The following is a 23,506-nucleotide window of genomic DNA, read 5'->3' on the forward strand; positions in this document are numbered from 1 at the left end:
GAAAAGAAAAATCCTCCGGAAGATCTCATTCTCCTGGTTTGTGTCAGGTATTCATTCATTCCTTCATTCTTATGGCCCAGAGGTTGGGGTCCTTGTTTAGCAGCTCCTACTAGAAAAAAATGAGTATGATGTTTGGGGGTGGGTAGTATTTCCCAAAAGACATAGATAAGGTATGGCCTTGTTCTTGAGATTCTAAAGAACACTGACTTTATTCCTTTCTTTTCACACCCTGTAGTCTAATGACCAATTTTAAAGGAAGAAAATAGACAATTAACATTTATTGTACTCTAAGATGGAGACTTTCACATATACAATATTTCTCACCCATCTTCCAAACACAACCATGGGTTTTACCATACTTAATTGATGAGGAAATGAGACTCAAAAAAAAAAAAAAAAAAAGACTTGTTTAAGATGATAGAGCTAGTGAGAGAGTTGGCATTAAAGTTTACTAGAAATATGTAAAGATGATTAAATTGATTCATCTTACCATCTACAGAAGAAATATAAATAAATCTTTGAGTTGTTTGCTGATACATGACTTTTTTCAATATTAATTAATGGAACCTTGCAGGTAAAGAATGTTTTCCCAGTTTAATTTTTGTGACTAGGTTCGTAATGATTTATATGTTTTAAAGTAATATGGCAATTTATTTCTCCGACAGTAAGGTCAAAATTATTTTGACAAACCAACTCAATACCTAGGAGGAGTAATTAGATAGTACCTGGATAAAAGGTTCTATCTGTGATTTCAAAAGTTCAAAATGAAGCCAGTATAAAAATAGTCACTTTACAGAAATGCACCTTACAGCCAGCTGTGTGTTATATAAATAAACTTGACAGCAATGCACATTCCCTGGAACAGGAGACAAAACTACCCAGACACAAAGGAAAATCAGTGCTAGGCTATAAATATCAGTTTGTATTTGGCTTTGTAGCTGTTAAACGTAGCCATTGGTCTTGGTAAAGCATATTTACAGTTAAAATAGCTTATTTTCTGTTTTGTGTGAGAGGTTTTTTCATTGAAGAAATTATTTAAATTTTTTTCCCCCCCGTCTACCTTCCCCTTCCCCCCTTCTCTCTGGTAACTACTGGTCCATTCTCCATGTCCATGAGTCTGTTCGTCCTGTTCATTTGTTGTTTTTAGGTTTATATCTCATATGTAAGTGATTTCATGTGATTTTCAACTTTTTCTGTCCAAAATAGCTTATTTTTTTTTAATGCTCAAGTATAAAATGACAGTATTTCAGTCTTTGAATGTTATTCTGAGACCGTATTTTTGCTGAGGCTCAGTGAAGGTTTATTTTCATGCGATTTATATAAAAACATTATTTTAGACTACATTAGATTGCCTTTTTAGCATTGTTTTTTTAAAGCTTTTATCGAAGAAAATTTTAAATATATAATAATACCAAAGTGACTGATTGGTATAATGTATCTATGTACCCATCTAACCTCAGTAGTTACTAGGTCACAGCCAATCTTGTTTTATGTATCTCTACCCTATCCTGTATTTTGAAGCATATCCCAAACATTATCATTATTTGTAAATATTTCAATATCTCTAAATATTTATATATCTCTTAAAATGGGGATAAAAACCACATTACTGTTACCACACTTTAAAAAATTAACAAGTTTAATATCTTAATATTTAGTCAGCCTTCACATTTTCACTCGTATCATAAATTTTTTTAAAGTTTGAATTTAGTCTTTTCTTTTGTTTTCCTTGCAGTGTATTTATTGAAGATTCCAGACATTGCGCTTTAGAATTTCCCACAGTGTAGATTTTGCTAATTGTGTTCTAGAGATGTCCTTAAACATATTTTTCTGTCTGTATTTTATGTTAATTGGTAATTATGTCTAGTGACTTGAACTAGATGTAAGTGGTGATTGTTTATCAGGAGACATAATGTCTGATTGTCTTTCTTTTTTAAATGCCTAGATTAAGATGACAATATGTCAGTGTTGCAAATATTTTTTGTTTTTTAAATGGACTGTTTTTATAGGGAGGTACCTCATTTGATAGTTTTTGTTACTAATACTTTCTCTTTGATTAATTGATAATTGATAAAAAAAGGAAGAATAACATTTGGCTTTTACTTTTTAAATATGTTTTCAAAATAATGAAATAGTTTGCTAGATCCCCTAATGGTGACCAATTAGTTTGTTTTTTTAATCACTCCTTATATATAAACTCATGGATTGAAATATAAATATGTTTAACTACCGGTTCTCAGATTGTCTCCATATTGGCTAGTGGGGCCTTTCAAGTTGGCTGAGTCCTTTTAACAAGACCATAATATTCTCTAATAGCTTCTTTTTTATCTGGTATATATGAGATGAACTTAAAACATTTCCTGCCCCAGACCTGGAATCGGCCATTTTTCTGAAGAGCTGTTGTCACTTTAAGGGTTAATCATATTCGGAGACCATATTCTAGGAACTTCAGGGTTGGTCAATTTTATAGGCTTTTTCAGTGAACAGAGCTCAGAATTTTTAAAGTTGTTTCATGAATTCATACTGATTCTTCCAATTTAAGTTTAAGACTATAGGGTTTTTACTTTTCAAATGATTTCCTATTCCTCTTTTAGTCGTATTCTTGAATAATGACTCAATCATAGTAAGTTTGCTCATCCATTATCTTGCATTACTTAGAGCTATCCAGATCATTATTCTCAAGGACATTTCCTTGTCTTTGGTCTCCTTTTTATTCATGGTTTGAGGACCACTCTGATTTCTGGATTCACAGCATGCATGTATAACTCATGTAACAATCATGTGACACTCTATGATTTACTGAGTTTTAAAAATTGAAGTATTACATACCCATATAAAGTGCATAAATTATGTACAGCATGCCATTAACTAGCACCCTATCATGAAGTCCCCTATCATGTCTCCACCCAGATAATACTCTCATTGCCCCTTCCAGAAGAAAAAAAGATAACTATTGACCTGATTTCGAATACAATTGATTAGTTTTGCCTGCGTTGGAATTTTACCATTTTAGCATTTATGATTTGTGGGAAAGAGAGCTCTAAATTTAGTTCTTTCCAACTGTAATTGTGTTCAGGTAACATTCAGGAAAGATGTTGTTTCATCTTTCTCACATTTAAAAGTTCTCCGAAATATTTTAGGAAATAACAGTAGAAACCCAAGCAGGGCACTTCTTGGTTTAAATATTTGCCTTAAGCAGGCTAGATTTTTGTTACCTATTTCATTTTCTCTCCATTGTGTTTATACCCTTTTATGTTTCCCCTTTCTTTTGATTTACAGGGATTCTACTATATTAAGGATATTAGATTTTTACTTACTATGTTGCAGATGTTTTCTCCAGTCTCTCATTTATACTTAAACTGTTATACTGGATTGAAAATATTTTGTGTAGTATAATCCGATTTGAGTGTTGTGTTCTGCTTAAGAGGGCCACCTCTAGCCAAGATTATATTTTAAAAATTCTATATTTTCTTTCAGTTAAGTTTTATTATTTGTTTATATCTGTAATCCAATAGGGTTTTAATGTAGTAATGGTATTCCTATCAACATTTAAAAGCAGATAGGATGTTTAAACATCTTTCTTTGGTCTTTCCCATTAAAAAACCTGATTGAATTTCATCTACTTATGGCTCCTACATTTTCCCACCCACAAACTTGTAGAAAAAGTTTCTACTTGTATTTCTCTACTTCACTTTCTTTTTGTCAGCTCATTGTTACCTGCACGGCATGGACCCCTCTGCCTTACTATTACACTGAAACTACTTATGCTTAGGGCAGCCTTTCTCCTTCTTTTTACCAAACCCAGTGGACTGAATTTGGACCCCTCTTTCCTGAGCAGTGTATACTTATCATTGTTGGCAACTTTCTCCTTGAAATGCATCTCCTTTGGCTTCTTTGATACAGTTTTTTCCTTGTTTTCTTTCTACTTCGTTTTACCCTTCTTAGATGCTTTTGTATCCTCTTTTTATTCCCCAAATATTGGTATTTTCCAGAATTCATTCAGTTAGATCCTCTGTGGTTTACACTTAATGGTCATCCTTGGGTGATGTCAGTCTTATGACTTCAGTTATCAGTATGCTCCGATAACATCCAAATCTTTATTGTTAGCTCAGATTTCTTTTTAAAGCATGATTTTATTTTATTTTATTTTATTTTATTTTATTTTATTTTATTTTATTTTATTTTATTTTATTTTATTTTATTTTATTTTATTTATTTTATTACTTTTTTAGGCAGAGCAACCTTTGGTTGACCTCACAGATTGCAAGGACCGTATAAGTTTACAACTCCTTATCTATCTATCTATCTATCTATCTATCTATCTATCTATCTATTTATTTTTACACCTACAGCACCTGATCTTCCTAGGTGGTCTCCCATTCAAGTACTAACCAGGCCTGACCCTGCTTAGCTTCTGATATCAGAAGGGATTGAGCTTGTTCAGGGTAGTATATACCACATAGGCATTTAAAACTTAAACCTGTCATCATTTCTTCCTCTCACATCTCAAATCAGCACATTATCATTTATTTCCCATTTCAGAAAATGAACAGACTCCTACCCAGTTGCTCTGTACAGAAACTGGTTTGTCATTTAAAAAAAAAATTAAATTGAAATTCAAATAACAATTAGCCATTTTAAAGTATATCGTTAAGTGGTATTTAGTATATTTACAGTGTGCAACTACCATCTTTATTTAGTTTCAAACTTTATCACTTCATAATGCCCCCCCCCCATACCAATTAAGTAATCACACCTCATTTCTCCTTCTCCCTATCCATCAGTATCTTTTGCTTTCTGTCTCTGGATTTATTTGCCTTTTATGGATATATCAAAGGAATCATACAATATGAGACCTTCTGTGTCTGGTTTTTTTCATTTAGCCTGATGTCTTTGAGGTTCATTTAGGTTGTAGCGTATATCAGTATTTCATTCATTTTTTATGGCCAAATATTCTATTGCATGTATATACCATAATTTGTTTATCCATTCATTTGTTGACGGACATTTGGGTTGTTTCTGCATTTTGATTATTATGAGTAATGGTGCTATATAAGCATTTGTGTACAAGTTTATCATCATCACCCATGGTCTTACTCTGTGTCATCTTTCAAACACTGCAAGATACTGGTTTTTGAAAATGTAAATCTCATGAGGTTTCCTTCATTGTTTTTAAAACAAAACACAAACCCAGAGGCTTATCATAGCCCTCTGGATAAAGTCAAAACTTACATGGCTTACAAAGGCTCTTTGCTCTCCAGCTCCTGACATTCTGTCTAGTTTGAACTGCATCTGTACCCCCACTTTGTTCTAGCCATATGCTAATCTCCATATTTCAAGCTTTTGTGTATACTCCTCTTTCTAAACCTTGTACTTTCTCACCCAAATCTTTTGTCTTATTTCAGATGTCTCATCTCTTTTTAGAAGCTATTTATGTGTTTTTATAATTATAATTTTGTGCCCCCTCCAAGTTCCTGTAGTAATGTTGGAGCATTTACTATACATTGTAATTGTCTGTTTACTTCTGTGGGAATCAGGAGCTTACAGTTAAGTGCCAGGTGATGTAATGCAGACCAAAAGTATAATTAACAGGAAGTCAAAAGAAGATTATTTTGTAAATTATTTAGGGAAGGCCTCCTGGAGGAAGATAGTACTCGAACTGCATCTTGAACCATTCATAAAGGTATGGGAACGATCTGAAACTACAGGTAGATTAAACCTGTTAAATATCCACGGTTCTTGACCTTTGAGGAACCATGCTAAAGGCAAAAGCCATGACAAAAGTGAGGTGTTGGACCTTCTTCAGTATTCCTTTTGTGTTACTTCCATGAAACGAGCAGTGGACATAGTCACTCCTGTAGAAGAAAAGCGTGAAAAGAATGTGCAAAATATTTTAAGAACTTAGAAAAGTGAGAATCAATGATATACCTTATGGGAATAGTAAGGAAACTTTTAAGAATAATTTTGACCATATATACTAATTTCAGAGTTTATCCACCTACATTTATAAAATGTGACTAGACTTCTGATGGACAGTGCAACAACTAGGTGATTTCTGGATTCATTATAGCATCTTTCAAAAGACTGTTGTATATAGTGTTGGAGAAAATGGTCTGAGCAATATAATAGTGTTTATCTAGAAAAAGATTGAAAATGAGATGCAATATAGAAAATAACTGCCCATTTTGCAGTTGTCTGTGCTCTACCCTACCTTCAATTGGCAGTAAAAGTGGGACTTTGAGCTCTTTTCCCTATGTCTGCAATGTGGTTAGCACAGAGTAAATATTTGCATGCATAATCAAATAACAAGATTAAAATCCAATCCTTGTTTTAATGTCTTTACATTTTCAGTATTTTTGTGTATATATATATGTCTAAGAATAGCTATTTAAAAGTAAAAATGCATTTCTTGTTTTTTGAAATACAGAACTGATTTAAAACTATTTATAAAAGTCTATTTTGCCTGTTAGATAAAAATGTTAGACTTATAAAATATCTTGCCTCAAATTTTGAGAAAAGAAGCTATTCATGTTTAAATATAAATAAATTTTCACTTTTGGCTCTCTGTTTTACTGACATTCTGGGGTGTTAAATCGTAGTTGAAATAATACCACCTCTTATTCTGTAAAAAAAAAAAATTAATGTCTTCTCAGTTAACAACACACTTTGTTCAGTCTTTTATAGCACTTACTTGAATTGTTACACTTACTTTTATCATTAGACTGAGCTCCCTGAAGAGAATGGCAGGAATTATACGGGAATTACAAACCTGTTAAGACTCCCTGTTAAGGCAAGGTCTTTCTGAGCTGCTCTCCTCTTGTGTGTGCTTTCTCTCCACTTCCCAGCTTCAGCCAGTCAGTGCTTTCTGTTTGAGTTTCTTGTTGGTGAGACACACACACACACACACATTTGTATACTATCATCATCATGGTGATGGCTTCACAGGTGTATAGATATATCAATATGTATCAAATTATGTAATTTAAATATGTAGAGGTCACTGAATGTCAGTTATACCTCAGTAAAGCTGTTAAAAAAATTCCTTGCATGATACGCACTATCAATAGGTCATTCCTTTATTAAGCCTTTGCCTCTAGGAACGGTTTAGCCTTTGCACTCCTTCTCACCTGCTTTTCTAAGGTTCCCCTCTTGGCCTATGTCCCCTAACCTCACTAGTCCTTTGCCTCTGTTCTTGTCCCCAGCCTCCATTTATGCCAGGGCACTATATCTGAAAGGGGAAAATCTCATGACTGTAGGCTCCACATATTATTCTTAAGCTCTTCTCGTGTGCTGGAAGCTATGGCTGGCAGTGGGGTCAACATACAGGCAGGACATACATAGAGCCTCTCTGCTCTCTCTGTGCTGAGAGTCACACATGTGTATCCCCAAGATTACAGAGGAGTTGTCAAATAGATATACAGATGTTATTAGTATAAATGAAGGTTGGTTAAGCTCAGTAAATTCCAATGAAAAGGTATTAGGCACTCCGTTGGTGTTTCTGAAAGTGCATCCTTAAGACCACAGTGTAAGAATTACCAGAGAGGTACTGGTTTGATCTCCCTCTGAAGCAGCTTCTCTAGGAGATAGGCCTGGATATCTGCATTCTAATAAGCTCTCTATACCACTGTACCTCTGTGCAGCACTATAGGGTACCTAGAATGGTAAGAACCTAGCTGGAAACCAAGGGTAGAAGTAAGAAGGCAGTAGAAGTTAATTTTCTAAGTACTTTACTTTCCCTATTACTGCTTCCTTGTATTACAGAGTAGGAAATATTTTGGTCATCAGGTAGCATTTTGTTAATGATCCAGGTATATCCATTTAATAGCTTAGAATTTATAATATGTATATTCAACTTTTATAATTTATCTGTTGTATGAAAATTATGTGCTTAAAAGTTTTGATCAAATTTTCCTTTCTCCACAGAACTCAACAAAAATCCAGTGGAAGGCTTTTCGGCAGGTTTAATAGATGACAATGATCTCTACCGATGGGAAGTCCTTATTATTGGTCCTCCAGATACACTTTAGTAAGTACAGTGGAACTGACATCAAAGTGGAGCTCTTTTAATTAATTGAAATGTAAACTGTTTTTGGCAAACAAGTGAAATTATTTTTTAAAGAGCAGATAAAGTGGCTATGTTTAGTATTTATTGAGTGATCATGTCTAGGTTTTTGTGTTGAAACTAATGTCTAAAACCTGTTGCTTTCTTAAATATATAATAGTTTCAGTACAGAAAAGTTAACTTTAAGGTGAAGTTATATATATGTGTTTTATTTGTATCCCAGAAATCAGATTAGTTTTTGCAGGATAGGGGAAGAAGAAAATTCTTTATAGAAATGCTTCTTCCCTCTTCCTGTCCCTTGTGCTTACTGTGCTTTGGCTCCAAAGGGAACATTATAGTTTTAAAGATACTTTATAAATTTAATTAAAGCATAATATTACACCTGAGAGATTTCATATAGGACCATAATGTACATATCAGTGTTTTAAGCAGTCTGGAAAGAACTTTCAAGATCATCAATTTTAGTGGTTCTCAAATTAGATACCCACAGAATACTGGTTAGAACTAAGGTCTTCTCACCCTAAAGTGAACTGATGGTCACCTTTTCCCAGTTTATAAAAGTGATTGTTACAGTTAATCATTTTTAATTAATCACTATTAATTGATATAAAGACAGACAACAGAATGTAGTGGTATCAAAGAACAACAGAAAAAGAGAGATGGAATTTCTTAACTGTTTTATGTAATACATTTCTAGATTTAAAACCAGTCTTATTTTTTGCTTCGAGTGCTTGTAGACTAACTTGATCTTACTAATATTTTTCTATAAGAGGGTTCATGGCTACCTCGTAACCTGACTAGTACAAGTTCCATACTTTTAGTAGAAGTTGAAGTGTTGGAAGAAAGTTCAGTGACTTTCTCAAAGCCATATAACTGAAGGACAACAGAGACAGACCTAGATCTGAGTTTCCTGGGGACTATACTTCCTCACTCAACTGTGTGTGTGGTCCTTGATGATGGTACTAAGCAGGCAAGAATTTGGATACATTTTTTTGTGATGGTCAAGTAGTTTCATTTTAGGTGTTTTAAGATGACAATTCCTTTTTATCCTATAAAATATGTAATGGAAAAGAAAACTCAGAGCTACTTCTGTACCAGAGCAGACTGGTATATAACATACGGAGTTGAGATAATATCGTGGATTTTGTTTGGGGTTTTCTGTAGTCTAAAAAATGATTTATGTTTTGTCATACCTATTGCCAATCAAAATTTTCGCTGATGTATTTCCAGCGGTATGTTTGCATTAGTAATTGCTGCAAACTAAAAAACTCAAAATAATCACAGTGTTAGTTTGGTAGATAACAGTAGCCATTGAAAACCATCCTAGATGTATTCCCCCACAGCCTCAATATTTCAAAGCTAATTTCTTTCCAAATTTTGTACACAAAATCATACATAAAACCTGGTTTTCTAGGTTTTGCAATAAAAACACATGTGAAGGTTTACCCAGGGTAGAGACGGTAACAGTCTAACATCCACTGGTAGAATTTTGTTACTCCTACAATTGATTTGAGATGAGAGAAATTTTTCTGAACTGATGTCTGTATAGAGGATTGGTCAGGCATCCAGGTTTGCCCTCCATCTCTAAGGACCTCATAGAATTCTTAACATTTTTTTCATGTAGTGGTGGCAGATATCTCAAATATTATTAGCTGGTCCATATATATTTTGTGTAATATCAGCTCACCAAAGAGAACCACTTTTTAATATTCATTGTACTAATAGGTCATTATGTCTACTAATAAAAACCTATTTCTGGCCTTCAGTATACATTTTAAAAGTACTGGCTGTTGATCTGAGATGTGGATAGCAGAAGCGTTTGTGGTAGTTCCTCTGGAGTATGGACCTACTGACAAGACAATTGATGGCCATTTCCACATTGTCCCTTCCTAATGAGAGCACTGGCGGCTCCTGGGCTATAGTTAATCTCAGTGCCACATGTACTTTGATCATCCTGTGAGTAATGAAGCCTTAAATGCAGTGAAAGACATTTTAATAGTCATCCAAAATTACCTAGATACAATTACCTTTGCATTAATGATCTTTTCTGAAATTTGTATGCCACAAGTTATAAAATTGTTTTTAAAGCCCTCAAAAAAGAGGTTTAAGATTTATTGTTTAAAATTTATTGAGTTTAGGCTATCCCTTTTTGGTAATATCTTTCTTAGAATGGTTGAAAAGTAAAGCGTTACATTGACATTCATACTACTAATTCATTTAGTTCTCAAATATTTTTTGAGCATTCTTATGCTAGATGCTGGGAACATGACCTTGAATTAGCTAATAATTACTGTTCCCAAAAGGTTATACTTTATTTGGGAAAACAGATTATTGCATAGTCATTTATACACTTTGATGATAACCATGATGAAGATAGGCATGGGGTATCGAGAGAACTCACTGGGAACATGGCAGGTTTTGAATGTGTCAAGGAATTTTTCCCAGAGGAAAAGCTGACTAAAATGGGAGCTGAAGAGTCAGTAACTGTATTAGTAGGCTTTTTGGCTACAAGCAACAGAAATTTGATTTTAATTGGCTTGGAATACTTTGAATAATTAACACAGGTAGCAAAATGGTTACAGCAGTTTTGAGCATTTCAGAATATCACCCAAAGAAATAAGAGACGATAGTTTCTTCTTGGATTTTATGTATTTCTTATGCAATGTGGAAACCTTTTTTTTCTGGAAGCTCTCCAGCAGACTCTGCCTCTTGTCTGTCTCATTTATCAGAATTGAGTCACTTGCTCATTCCTTACCCAATAACTGGCAAGATGAATGATATTGCCACATTTGGTTTTGATTAATTTTATGGGATGGAAGAGCTTTTTGGACTGTCAGCAGCAAGGTTAGAATTAACTAGACTGATATTCTGACAAAGGCAGTGAGTGATGGGAGTAAGTGGAGGAAAGCTAGGAATTAAGCATTTCATAGGGAGAACTATGTATACATAGGGCCTGGAAATAAGGGCTGGAACAAGGGCATGGCAACAGATTAAAGTGAGTATAAAGAATTTCAAGAAATGAGGTTGGAAAGAGAATTGAGGGCTAGTTGAACCCCCCCCCCCCCATTTCTTCTCTTCCACCCCTGACCTGTGGATGTTGCCATTTCCCCTTAAGAACTGGATCTCTGAAGGCAGGTCGTGTCCTCTTACATGTTAGAGGCATGCACCCGGGACTTGGTGCACCTGGAGTATGGTCCTTGGTTCCAGCTGGGGCGTGAACCTAGGACCTTTGTGTAAAGCAGATGTGCTAACCACTACACTATGGAGCCACCCCCTAGTTGAAATTTATAAACACTGGCAAACAGTTTGAATTTATCTTTTGTCCTAAGGACAAAGCATGGCCATTGAGGAATTTGATATCAGGAGTTGCCAGTTAAATAAATATTTTAGAATGTACATTAAATTGATAAGTATAATAACTTTGGGATTACAGATTTTATTTTCTCTCAGCTTACTTGTATTTTACTTTTACCACAAAAAAAAAATATGTTTTTAACAATGTTATTTTAAAAATGTCTTTGTCTGTAGCATGAAAAATGCACTGGGAATTTGGGGGCTGCTGCCCATGGCTGCTTGAAGTAGGCAGATCAACAACCTTTGCTTTAGGGGATAGAGGAGAGAGCAGATGTGCTGAGGGCAGGACTCTGAAAAAGGCAGAGAAAATTCGCCAGGAAGATATAAGGGAAGGAAAGTTTTTATAGAATAAGCTTTCTAAAATGCTACTAAGAATCAAGTATTGAAAATCAGGAATTTAATAGTGTTTGTTAATTTAACAGTAGGAAATTACTGGTGTTCTTATAGTTAACTTGAGTAGAATGAAGAGGGTAGAGGTCATTTCCCAGTGTGAGGAGTGCTGTCGGAAGTGAATACATAAACCTTGGACATAAGTAACTGTCTAGGAAGGGAAACATAGGCTGATGATAGGGGAGGAGGATATAGGATTGCAAGTAAGTTAATGTGGGCTCAGATGGTACCCAGACTTAAGTGATTAATTCACCACTTAATAATTAGATAATTTATATAATAATGGAATTGATACTGTACTAAAATTCTTTGAAAGCTGGTGTGGTATTTCATGGTGGCATCATTAGCCTTCATTTAGTCACTAGAACGCAGTCCACACTCTTTACAATCTAGTCAGTAACTAGTATATTCGAACATTATTTGAGACGGATAGTTGCCATGAGTATTAATTTAGCCATTATATTTATACAATATTGAATTTTTATTACTACTCTGTACATTAATTAATTTTTCTAGTGCTATTAAGAATAGATTCTTGAGACTTTTATGAAAGACATTCTGAAACTGGTATGATATACTTGCTATTTTCAGACTGATTATCAAGCAGTATGGAGAAAGCCACCTATATCCACAGTAATAAAAATTTTAGGTAGGAGTGGCAGTAGGTTTTTAAAGAGAGTCTAGACCTGGCTATTACTGTAATTATAAAGGTTATAAATTGAGATTAGTGAATGATGAATGTACACCTTGTTTTACCTCTTATTCTCTTTTTCTTTCATCATTAATGGCTAGTCTGTTCAAGAAGTGTGCTTCGTTTTGTTTCTTACCACTGGCAATGGTGTAAAAAATTTGGAGAATCTTAGGTTATATGTATTTTGTAGTATTGCCTTATCTTGAGTGGGTATAGAAAATGAAGAGTTATGACTAACCAAATTCTCTGATTAATATTCTTTTAAAATAACAAAATTCTTTTATAGTTCTGTTTAAGACATAGGGGCACAAGCCATATATTCTGTAATGAAATTTTGGAGGGAATGAACCTCATGCCTATACTGCTTAGAAATTGATTTATCAGTGGCAGTGCCATATCATTTATCATTTAGTGCTTAAGAACATGGGATTTAGGGACTATCTTGTGTAGCTCCCTGACTCTACTTTTATTAGCCGTGTGACTGAACAATTACTTAAACTTTGTCTTAGCATTTTCATTTCTAGGGTAAAAACCCTATGCCAAAGAAGTGTTCAGAATATTCAGTGTTTTATTGCTTGTAAAAGTAAAGAAAGGAGGGGAGCAATTGAATGTCTTAAGAGTGTAATGAATAAATTATGGAATATGTCAGGTAAAATAAATGAACAAGAAACAGGTATCAACAGGAATATACATAAAAACAATGCCGAGCAAAATTTCAGCAGAGTATAGTATATCATTTAAATAAAGTAAATATGACAGAATGATAGGATCTGATCCTTGTAAGATTTTTAAAATTTAATACAAAAACAGTAAGGAAGACCTTGTGGAAGAAACTTGAACTAGGTCTAGGTTTCTCAACCTGTTTCAATGGGAAACTTGTGATCACCTACCCCTTTTTAACCTCATGCTAATAATTGTACTATTATTAGTACCTGTGATGAAGAGAATATATAATGGAAGAAAAGATTTTTAATTCATTGATGCTTTTAATAATCTTTCATTTTGCTCATCACAGTAGCATCTTTGTATATTTGAAAAACAGTGAATATGTAGCATGTTAGTGCTTAGTCTAACAATGTTTTGAACCCTGCGGGTTTTTTTAGTTCCTCTTTGCTAATTTAGGTATTCACTAGAAATTTGCACCCGCAAGTTGGACAAGACTTTTTTTTTTTTTTTAAAAAAAAGCAAGTAGGATTCTACAGGTAAAACAGATATTAAGGAGTCTACCTGTTAGAGAAAAATGATAAGGAATAGCATGATTGGTTCAGAATGTGTGAGGGAATTGGAGACGGTGAAAATTGTGTGCTTTAAGTGTTTTAGAATAATCCCGTTAATTAAATTTGACATTTTAAAGATTGAAAATAAGAGACTAGGTAATTTTTCATGATAAAGATTCCAATCAGCTAATGTAAAGCGTTTAAGTGGATCTAATCAATCAAAATGCAGGGACCTAGGAAAGCTAATTGAATAAGGAAGAATAACTTCACTAGTGAAATAAAGTGCATGGGCTTCATGACAGCTGTTGTGATGTTCTTTTACTTTGATTGTTGGCTGTTTTCTGCATTTGTGGCTTTCAATTTTCTTCCCTTTAATACAGCCCATAATCAGAAATACTTTAAATACTGACCCAGTATATACTTAGGTAGATACATCTTAGTGAATAGAAACATATATGTAGATTATATAATTGAAACAACTACTTGTGATAAGCACCTATGTTTTCTGTTCTATTTTTATTTGTTTAAGAAGAAAACTGGTTAGTGATTCACTTTTAACTAGTTTTGCAGCCACAGTTCGAAAAACTAGTCTCTATAATCAATGTGTCTTAAGGCTAGTTTTGGCACCTACTTACACAGTTAGGGTAACATAGGCAGAGAAGATAGACTTATTTATTGGTGTAATGCACTCTTGACAGCTATTCCAGTCTTCATTTTCCTCATGTTCGTGTTTTTTCCCCTTCAATAGATAATCTTATAAATTATGAAAGATAAAGCCAATAAGGCAAGCATAAAATTTGTCATTTTTCCTTTCTGCCCCTGGATAGCTGTACTATATTCGATCTATTTTTCTTTCTGTATAGAAGGAAAAGATGTTCTTTCTTTTTCTTAGTTAGGCCCTTCTAATTTCTCAGTTTTTCTTTTTCTAATATCTCTAGTCTTCCTGCCAGCACCTTCCCATCTACTTGTTAAACTCAAATTGCCCTGTTCATTATGCTTCTAATTTACTACCTCATTCTTTCTTTAATTTTTTGCAGTCTTTTTCCTATTGTTCCTACCAAAATTGTATTATCAAGACTACTTTTTATATTTGGAGTCCAGTGGTGTTTTGTAAGCGTTCAGGAGTATTTGCTATTAATGACCCTCTTTTTTTAACCCTTCCCCCCACTCTTGCTTTTATGATCGGAAAAAGGTGGTAAAAATTAATACTTGCTTGTGGTTGAAAAGTCAAGCAATACTATAGTTAAATGTACAAGCAGAAAGTAAAAGATCCCATAATCCTTTCCTCTAGAGCTAACTATTGTTACATATTGGTATCATGTTTCCAGACATTTCTTTTTGTATACAAATATACCCCCTCTTTTCTTTTAAAACAAATGGGCTTATTCAGTGGATACTTCATTTTTTTTTTTAATTTAACAGTAGATTGCTCATTCCATCCCACTACTTATTACTGATATTTCCTTCTGCCACTAGAATGGTAAGTGCCATGAAACTGGTGGGCTCTGGTCTTATTCTCTGTTGTATCCTTTTACATAGAACAGTGCCTTGCACAAGCAGATAATCAATGTATATTTGTTCAGTGAATGAAAACTATTTAATGAGCTGAGAATTCCATCTCTGATTGATCTGAAACAAACACAATCATATGATCCTGCTCTAATGGTGTGTACATTGAACAATAAAAGAATCAGATATGTGAATTGCTGTTGGAATAAAGAAATGAAAAGAGGCCAGTGTGATAGAGGGACACAGTGACTTGTTAAAATTGGATAGTCAAGTAAAACTTTTTTCATTTAAGCTGAGTTCTGAATAATGAGAAGGGGAGAAGGATATTTCAAACAGAAGAAACAACTAGTACTAAGGACATAAGACAGGAATGTAGTCACTTGTGCCACATAAGACTGACTTCAGCTCACTGGTTTTCGTTGTTAACATACGCAACTCACTGTATTATTTTGACAGTTCTGCAAGAACACTCTTCAGTAAATGGCAGTGCTCTGGCGCTACACTAATACAGTAGTCACTACCCACATGTGACTATTAAAATCATGTAAAATTTAAAATTTATTTCCTTTGCAATGACATGGATGGATCTAGATGTTATTATGCCGAGTGAAATAAGTTAAGTCAGAGAAAGATAAATACCATACGATTTCATTTATATGCGGAATCTAAGAACAAACTAATCAAAAACAGGTTCACAAAAATAGTGGACAATTTGGTGACAGAAGGGAAGGGGTTTGGGGTCCTGGGAGGATGGGGTGAAGGATTAAAGAAATACAAATCAGTAGTTGATAGTTGGGCACGCGGATGAGGAGCACGGCATAGGAAATGCAGTCAGCATTAATATGATGGCTAAGTGGAAGGCCAGGGGAGGGAGGGAGCAATTGGGGGAATTGTTTTATTAACAATTTAAATGTCTAACCAGTGTACTATATACTTGAAACTAATATCAATAAATAAATTTATTTTAAAAAACTCATTTCCTCAGTTGCACTAGCCATATTTTAAGTGGCTAGTGACTGCCATATTGGACATGAATATAGAACATCTCCAGTGTGTAGAAAATTCTGTTGTACAGCACTGCTTCGGAAAGTTACTAGACTATAAACTCCTTGAGAGATGTTAATACTTTGTTCACTGTTACACTCCTAGTGTCTTGACACATAAAGACTGAATAAATACTTGTTTCCGGACAGGGAACAACAAAATGTACATAAGCTCTAAGATAAAAAAAAGAACTTGTATTGGAAGAACAGAAAGAAGACTAGCTGGAACAAAATGAAGAGTGATAGTTTAAGATCAACATAAAGAAATCAGCAACTTGACCTCTATAGGCAGTGTTAACCCTTGTAAATTTTAAGTGCAACGGGAACTGATAGAAATGTTTGTAGTGCAGCAAGTATATAATCTGATCTGGATGTCTGTGTCAAGCTATTTCTTTCATTTTACTAGCTTTTTAGAGTTTAATAAGATAGTAGGCATGACAGTTTATTAAACCCAAGTATTTCAGTAATTAAATTGTCTGCCTGAAATACAGATTATTCATTTACTTAATTTATAGTGTTAGTACTAGCATCCTTGTTTTATGTTTAATAATGGTCTACTTATAGGCAAGAACTTAATAGGCAATAACTTGTTTTTGTTTTTTTTCCAGTGAAGGTGGTGTTTTTAAGGCTCATCTCACTTTTCCAAAAGATTATCCCCTCCGGCCTCCTAAAATGAAATTCATTACAGAAATCTGGCACCCAAATGGTAAGTTTATCTAGTTTTATTTTTACATTTACAAATATGTTCTGTCACTGAAGTTTTCAAGGTCAATAAAAAAGATGTATTTTCAACGAAATTGCTTTGAAATTTTTCATCTAAGTGCATTCTGTTAATTACGTACATGGCCTTGTATTAGATTCTTCAGACAAGAAGTAACAGATCACACAGAAAAAAATAATTATTTATTTGTTTGTTTGTTTGTTTGTTTATTAGTTTTTAGCTCCTTTGAGACTCATGATGTACCAAGCTAGAGACAAATTTAGCGAGCGATACAATAGCATTTATAAAACTTATAATTGAGGAGATAATTTCTAGGGCATTAGATGACTCATTGGCTATTATGAAGTGTATAGAGGTAATTTAACCTGGATTTTTTATTTATATTTTCTTAGCTCTTAGACCCTGGGAAACTCTTACTTTTTATCTATATTCTTAGCTGTAAAAAGGAATGACCTACCTTGTAGGATAACCGTGAGACTCAAATGAAATAAAATAGTGTATATTTTAACCTTTGGAAAGCATCCATACTGCTGTGCATGAAAAGATGACATTGACTTTTTTACCCAAAGATATGCTACCATTTCTAAACCACTTTATGAGCCAAAGGTTAGGCTAGATAAGCTATGATTACATATAGTCTTCCTGAACTTTTGACCTCGTTTTATATGATAGAGCTTGCAGGGATTTCTTTACTAAGTGTTTTGACTATCAGTATTTTGTAATTAAAATTGCCTTTTTAGACTATTACACTAATCTGCATTCTGCTCTTGTGGTCAAGACTTTTTTGGTTGTGAGGAGAAGAAATTCTTATATGTTAATTTAAGCAATAATCAGTGAGAGTAATGGGTGAATTAATAAATTAAGGCTTTATTACATGAATAAGGAGTATGTATTAGAACCCAATGGCTTGAAAAAACAAATGGGTCTTTTGAGAGACTAGAACCGACGAATGGAAAACTATTTGTAACCAAGGAAACAACCAAATTTTATTGCATCTAAGATAGAAGTGATCACAAAAGAGTTATTTTTGTACCAGTAAGAAGGGAGAAAAATATGTCTAACAATTTATTTGTGGGAGAAGGCATTAACAATAGTCCTCCATGATGTATGGATGCATGAATTGATGACATTCACCTCTTGTTGCCTTGACATTTCTTTCATCTGTTACTAAGCTTTTGGTAGTTTCTCCTGTTTCACCTGAATTATTTGATGTATAATAGGCAATTTCTTTGTACTTATTTCAAAAGAAGATGTAAAAAAGCTTCTGACTGTTGGCTCCACCACGAATTAGCTGTGTAAGCCTCTTTGAGCCGTAGTTTCTTTTAATGTGAGAATTAAGTGAAAGCATATATAGATGAAATACATGGCACTTCTTTTCTATTAAGAGGAAGGATAGCAATAGTCTAGGTAGTTCAAGAGGACAACTGATGAAATTAGTGTTGGTTTTTTTTTTTCTTTTTTTAAGGTCGAAGAAACTATTGTAGGCAATAAGAGAGATTGCATTAGAGAGTGCAATAATTAAGACTTGATTTGTGAGAGAGGGACTTTGTGAAGAAAGGATAGCCGAATGGGTGATGGGACAATGATAGCAAGTACAAGAAGAGGTAGACTAGGAAGGAGTGGGAGTCATTTTGAAATAGGAATGACGGGAAAAGCGAGAATTTGAGTATCTGCTAGGCACTAGAGATACAAAGATAATTAATGAATTAGGATCTCTTTTTGTAAGGATATTATGGTCAATATAAGGCAAAGGTAGACATGTAAACTTACTGGTGAAACCGAGAGACGACAGTGACGTAGTTAATTATAAAAGTGTTCAGTAGCATAGAAGATGAAAGTTAGGGTTGATTCTTAGAGAATATGATTCTTGAACAGAATTTTGAATATGTAAATGCCTAGCTTAAACTTTGTTCTTTAGGCTGTTGGGACTTATTAAATTAATGAGTTTTAAAGTTATGTAGTTGGTTCATTTTGACTATATTTTCTTCTAGAAAGATCACACCCATGGAAGAATGTTTGGAAAGGGAACGCTGACTAATAGCTAGGAGATAGATAGAGGATTTTATCAATGGTTTTGTTAAGAGACAATGAAAACATGAACTAAGAGTAGTGGTGGAAAGGGAAATTTGGTTAATTCTCATTTGTTGATTGCTGGATATGGGTGGTAATGAAAAGGAAAGAATTTAGAATCGACGGGCCACTTAAAAAATAATCGTAGAATCAAAACCACAGTGAGATACCACTTTATACTCACTAGGATAGTTATAATCAAAAAGAACAAGTGTTGGTGAGAACATAGAGAAATTACAACTTTCATTGACTATTGTCAAGAATGTGAAATGTTGCAGCCACTTTAGAAAACAGAAAACAGTCTGGAAGTTCCTGAAAGGGTTAAGCAGAGTTACCTTATAACCCAGCAATTCCATTCCTAGATATATAACCAAGAAACTTGAAAACATGTGTACAAACTATTTGTACATGAATATTCATAGCATCATTAGTCATAATAGCCAAAAAGTATAAACAACTCAAATGTCTTATCAATTGAGCAGAAAAACAAAATATAATATCCATATAATGGAATAAAGTACTGATACATTCTACAAGATTGATGAACCTTCAAAATATTATGCTAAGTGAACTAATCTAGTCATAAAAGACTGCTTTGTTACGATTTATGTGAAATGTCCACTATAGGTAAATCTATAGAGATAGAGGAGAAATGGGGAGTGATTGCTAATTGGTACAGGGTTTCTTTCTGGGATGATGAATCTCTTCTAAAATTGATTATCTTGATGGTTGTACAACTCTGTAAACATACTAGAAACCATTAAATTGTGCACTTAAAATGTGTGAATTACTTCTCAGTAAAGCTGTTAAAAAATTACTAAAGGATAATGTGGCATAGATGCATTCAATTTTGGACTTGTTTTTTTTTTTGAGATACACTTCCTATATCTAGTTAGATAATTAGCTAAAATTAGTCCCAAGGCTCAGCTGTGAGCTTTTAGGGGCTTGGAAGTTATTGGCATCAAGATGACAGTTATATATAGCAAATCATCACGTAGTACACTTTTAACTTACATAATATTGTATGCTAATTATATTTCAATAAAGCTGGAGTGGGGAAGATGATGAATAACATTGCGATACGATAAGTTAATTTATCCAGGAAAAAGATTAATAGGGAGATAAAGATAACATCAAAAGTCAGACCAAGGAAAAGGAAAATTAGTGACTCAAGAACTGGGTAAAAGAAACTGTAAGGGAGGGAATGTGTCCAAGACGGTATCTTCAGCATATTAGTTATCTTAGCCCAGAAGGGTTGACTTTAAAAGTACTCAGGACAATTTTTTTAAAATTAAGAAATAAAAAATAAACATACTCAGGATAATAAATTCTCCAGATTACTTTTGTGAGAATAGTTATAGCATCTTTATAGGGTGCAGAAGCCAGTTTCCAGTAAGATAAAAGAGAGGGAGACTACCTAAGTAGTAACTAAATAGAGAAGATGAGAGTAAATTGAATTTTCAAAATTTTAGATGGGCAGCTTTAAGAGAAAGGAGTTTGCTAGAAGGGTGTGCATGGTTCAGGTAGTTTAGTTTTAAGATGGAGGACGAGATGTGTTTTCTTTTCAGTAATTGATGCCTAGATTGTTGGTTAGATTCATGGGGAAATTGATTTAGAAATGTTCTTCACACCAAACAGCAACATGAATTAAAACTAAATGGAATGAAAAGTTTCAAGTGATTTTTAAAATGTAGTGAATATCAAGTATTCGCTGAGTATTCAGGACAAGAATTTTCTAGTTTCAAAAGTTATAAATATTGAAAGACTAAATAAAGGAGTATAAAGAGATGTGGCAATATGATATTCTTAAATGGATCTCGTATCAGATAAGGCCAGCTATAAAGAACATTATGGGGAAAATGAAATGAAAAGAAAAAGTAGTAGGCAGAAATTTGGGAAATTAAGAAGCAGTTTGGTAAGAAAAAAATGAACACTGAGTACATAAATGAGTAAAGGATAAGAACAGACATTTCACAAAAGAGAAAGTACTATATAGTTTCTATACGTGGAAAATTTTCGCCCCCAAAAGCATTTAGAAAAGCTAATTTAGATTTTACCTATGAAATATAAAAATTATCAATAAAGAAAAATTTTAATTTTGAGTGAAGAGTCAGTGAAACTGTCACCTCATATATTGCCAATGATAATGTACTTTTCAAGATGTAATTTATTAATAGTTATTAAGTCTAAAAACATCTCATTCTAAAACATTAAATTGTATGTTTAAAATGAAATGACAGAAGGTAAAAACTTGAAGATGCTAGATTATGATAATTTGTAAAAGGGAAATGATCTTAAATTGTTTTTTTCTGATAGAATTTTTTACAAACATTTGCTATCATATTTTCAAATAAACTGACTTGGAAAAAATTCTCATTAATAAGTGAGGAAAGCATTTTAATAATACTGTGTAAGCATTTTATGTTGAATTTTATAGTGCTATTACATTTTGTTAATACGGTTCTTGCCACTTGATCTGCTTATTACAATTTAGTTAATAGGTTTTAACTAGGAGGTAGTGGTAGGTTAGGACTCAGACCCAATTATAGAAAAGCTCATATACAAGACATTGATGGCATGGGCTTTGTTGCATTCACTGCTGTACCCACTCAATGGGTACCTGGCAACCCAGTATGCATTCAAGAAGTAATTGCCAGAGAGAAATGATACATATAAACTTTGATTCTAGTTACCCAGAATTTATAACAGGAGAAATGCTTAAGTTTTGAGATGAAAAATAAGCTTTAAAATTATACCTCTTACAAATTTATTAGACTTTAGGTAGGACGTTGGGAATGAAATATATATAAAAATCACCATTGGCTATTTATAGGATTTAGGGATCTGGCTGAAAAATTTTTATATTTTTCTGTCTTTTCTAACATTTCCACATTATGCTTTCTTTTGCAGTGGAGAAAGGAGTATTTGTGGGATGTACATGAGTCAGTGGATTAGGACTTCACCTTTTTGTTTGATCAATTAAAATAGTTTTGTAGAAAACTATATGTTGATGAATTTTCACTGGCAGTATGACATGCTCCTTTTGTGAATTTGAGTATACTCCTTTCCCTAAAAATATAATTTTGCCTTTATGTGATTTAAAAAGTACATTATGATGTTACTTGTTTTTTTTCTTGGGAAGGCCTCTGGACCTTTGACTATTACTCATTTAAATCAGTAAGTTGGTGGGGAAGCTAAGAAATCATTATGTAGAAACTCACTTCTGGTATTTGGACCATATACTTTCTACAAATGAAGAAACAGATTCAGTAGCTGCCATTTATCCATTTCATTATATGGTACAGTAAGTCCTCACTTAACATCATAAATAGGTTCTTCAAGTTTTAAGAGAAATGATGTATAATAAAACCAGTTTTACCATAGGCTAATTGATATAAACAGGAGTTATGTTCCTATGGCATCTTATTGATGTTGAAGGAAAGCGACATTATTCGAGGAGCTGCTATATTACCTACATGTAAATGCTAGGCACCTTGAAGTTTTGCAGAAATGAGAAAGCTGGCTTACATTCTTATTGGGTTTGTCAGATATGACCTATTTGGTAAAATCCTTGGTCTTCCTAAATTAACAGCTTCCATTTGGGAAATTAACTTTACACACACACACACACACACACACACACACACACACACACACACTCATTGTACTGTGGGAATCACGACCACATCTCTAATAGATATTTTATGTATAACCAAATTATTAAATATTTCAAACAGGATTCTTATTCTCTAATTTTGCAGTTGATAAAAATGGTGATGTATGCATTTCTATTCTTCATGAGCCTGGAGAAGATAAATATGGTTATGAAAAACCAGAGGAACGCTGGCTCCCCATTCACACCGTGGAAACCATCATGATTAGTGTTATTTCTATGCTGGCAGACCCTAATGGAGACTCACCTGCTAATGTTGATGCTGCGGTAAGGTGGTCACAAGCACATATATCTGCTCCCCTTTAATTAGAATTAGAATTTATATGTATATTTGTGTGTATGTGTATCTGTCTGTAGTTATAGACATAACTAAGCTTCACGAACCCTAAATACGTGAACCTGCATCTTTTAAGAAAAGGATACCATCTTATTTAACTATAATTACTATTGTCATACCTAAGGAAATTTAATATCAAGTCCCTATTAAAGTCCATATTATTGTTCTCAAGTTTTATTTTTAAAACTTTCAGATCTACAAAAAATTTTTTTAAATAAACACTCCTGTATCCTTCATCTAGATTGTGGAATTTTTACAACATTATTTTTTTCCCTCATAAATTGTTTAAGAATAATTAACAGATATCCTAACTCTTCACACTGAGTACTTCAGCATGTATCTCCTAAGAGCAAGGATATCTTTCCACATAAGTATAGTACAGTTTATCATTAATACAATATTATTATTGAATATACATATATAGTCTATCCTCACAAAT

General features: G+C 33.5%; 1 protein-coding gene across 1 annotated transcript in view; it reads left to right on the top strand.

Moving 5' to 3' along the window:
• Positions 1 to 23,506, top strand: part of UBE2G1 (ubiquitin conjugating enzyme E2 G1) — an 84,748-nt gene that overhangs the window by 48,001 nt on the left and 13,241 nt on the right. Inside the window, exons 2-4 of the mRNA XM_016138806.2 lie at positions 7,924 to 8,026; positions 16,875 to 16,972; positions 22,819 to 22,997. Of these exons, the coding sequence (XP_015994292.2) occupies positions 7,924 to 8,026; positions 16,875 to 16,972; positions 22,819 to 22,997 (380 nt within the window). The remainder of the gene's footprint in view (positions 1 to 7,923; positions 8,027 to 16,874; positions 16,973 to 22,818; positions 22,998 to 23,506) is intronic.

This window comes from Rousettus aegyptiacus, unplaced genomic scaffold, assembly GCF_014176215.1.
Source record: "Rousettus aegyptiacus isolate mRouAeg1 unplaced genomic scaffold, mRouAeg1.p scaffold_m13_p_6, whole genome shotgun sequence".
In the NCBI taxonomy this organism is placed as follows: Eukaryota; Metazoa; Chordata; class Mammalia; order Chiroptera; family Pteropodidae; genus Rousettus; species Rousettus aegyptiacus.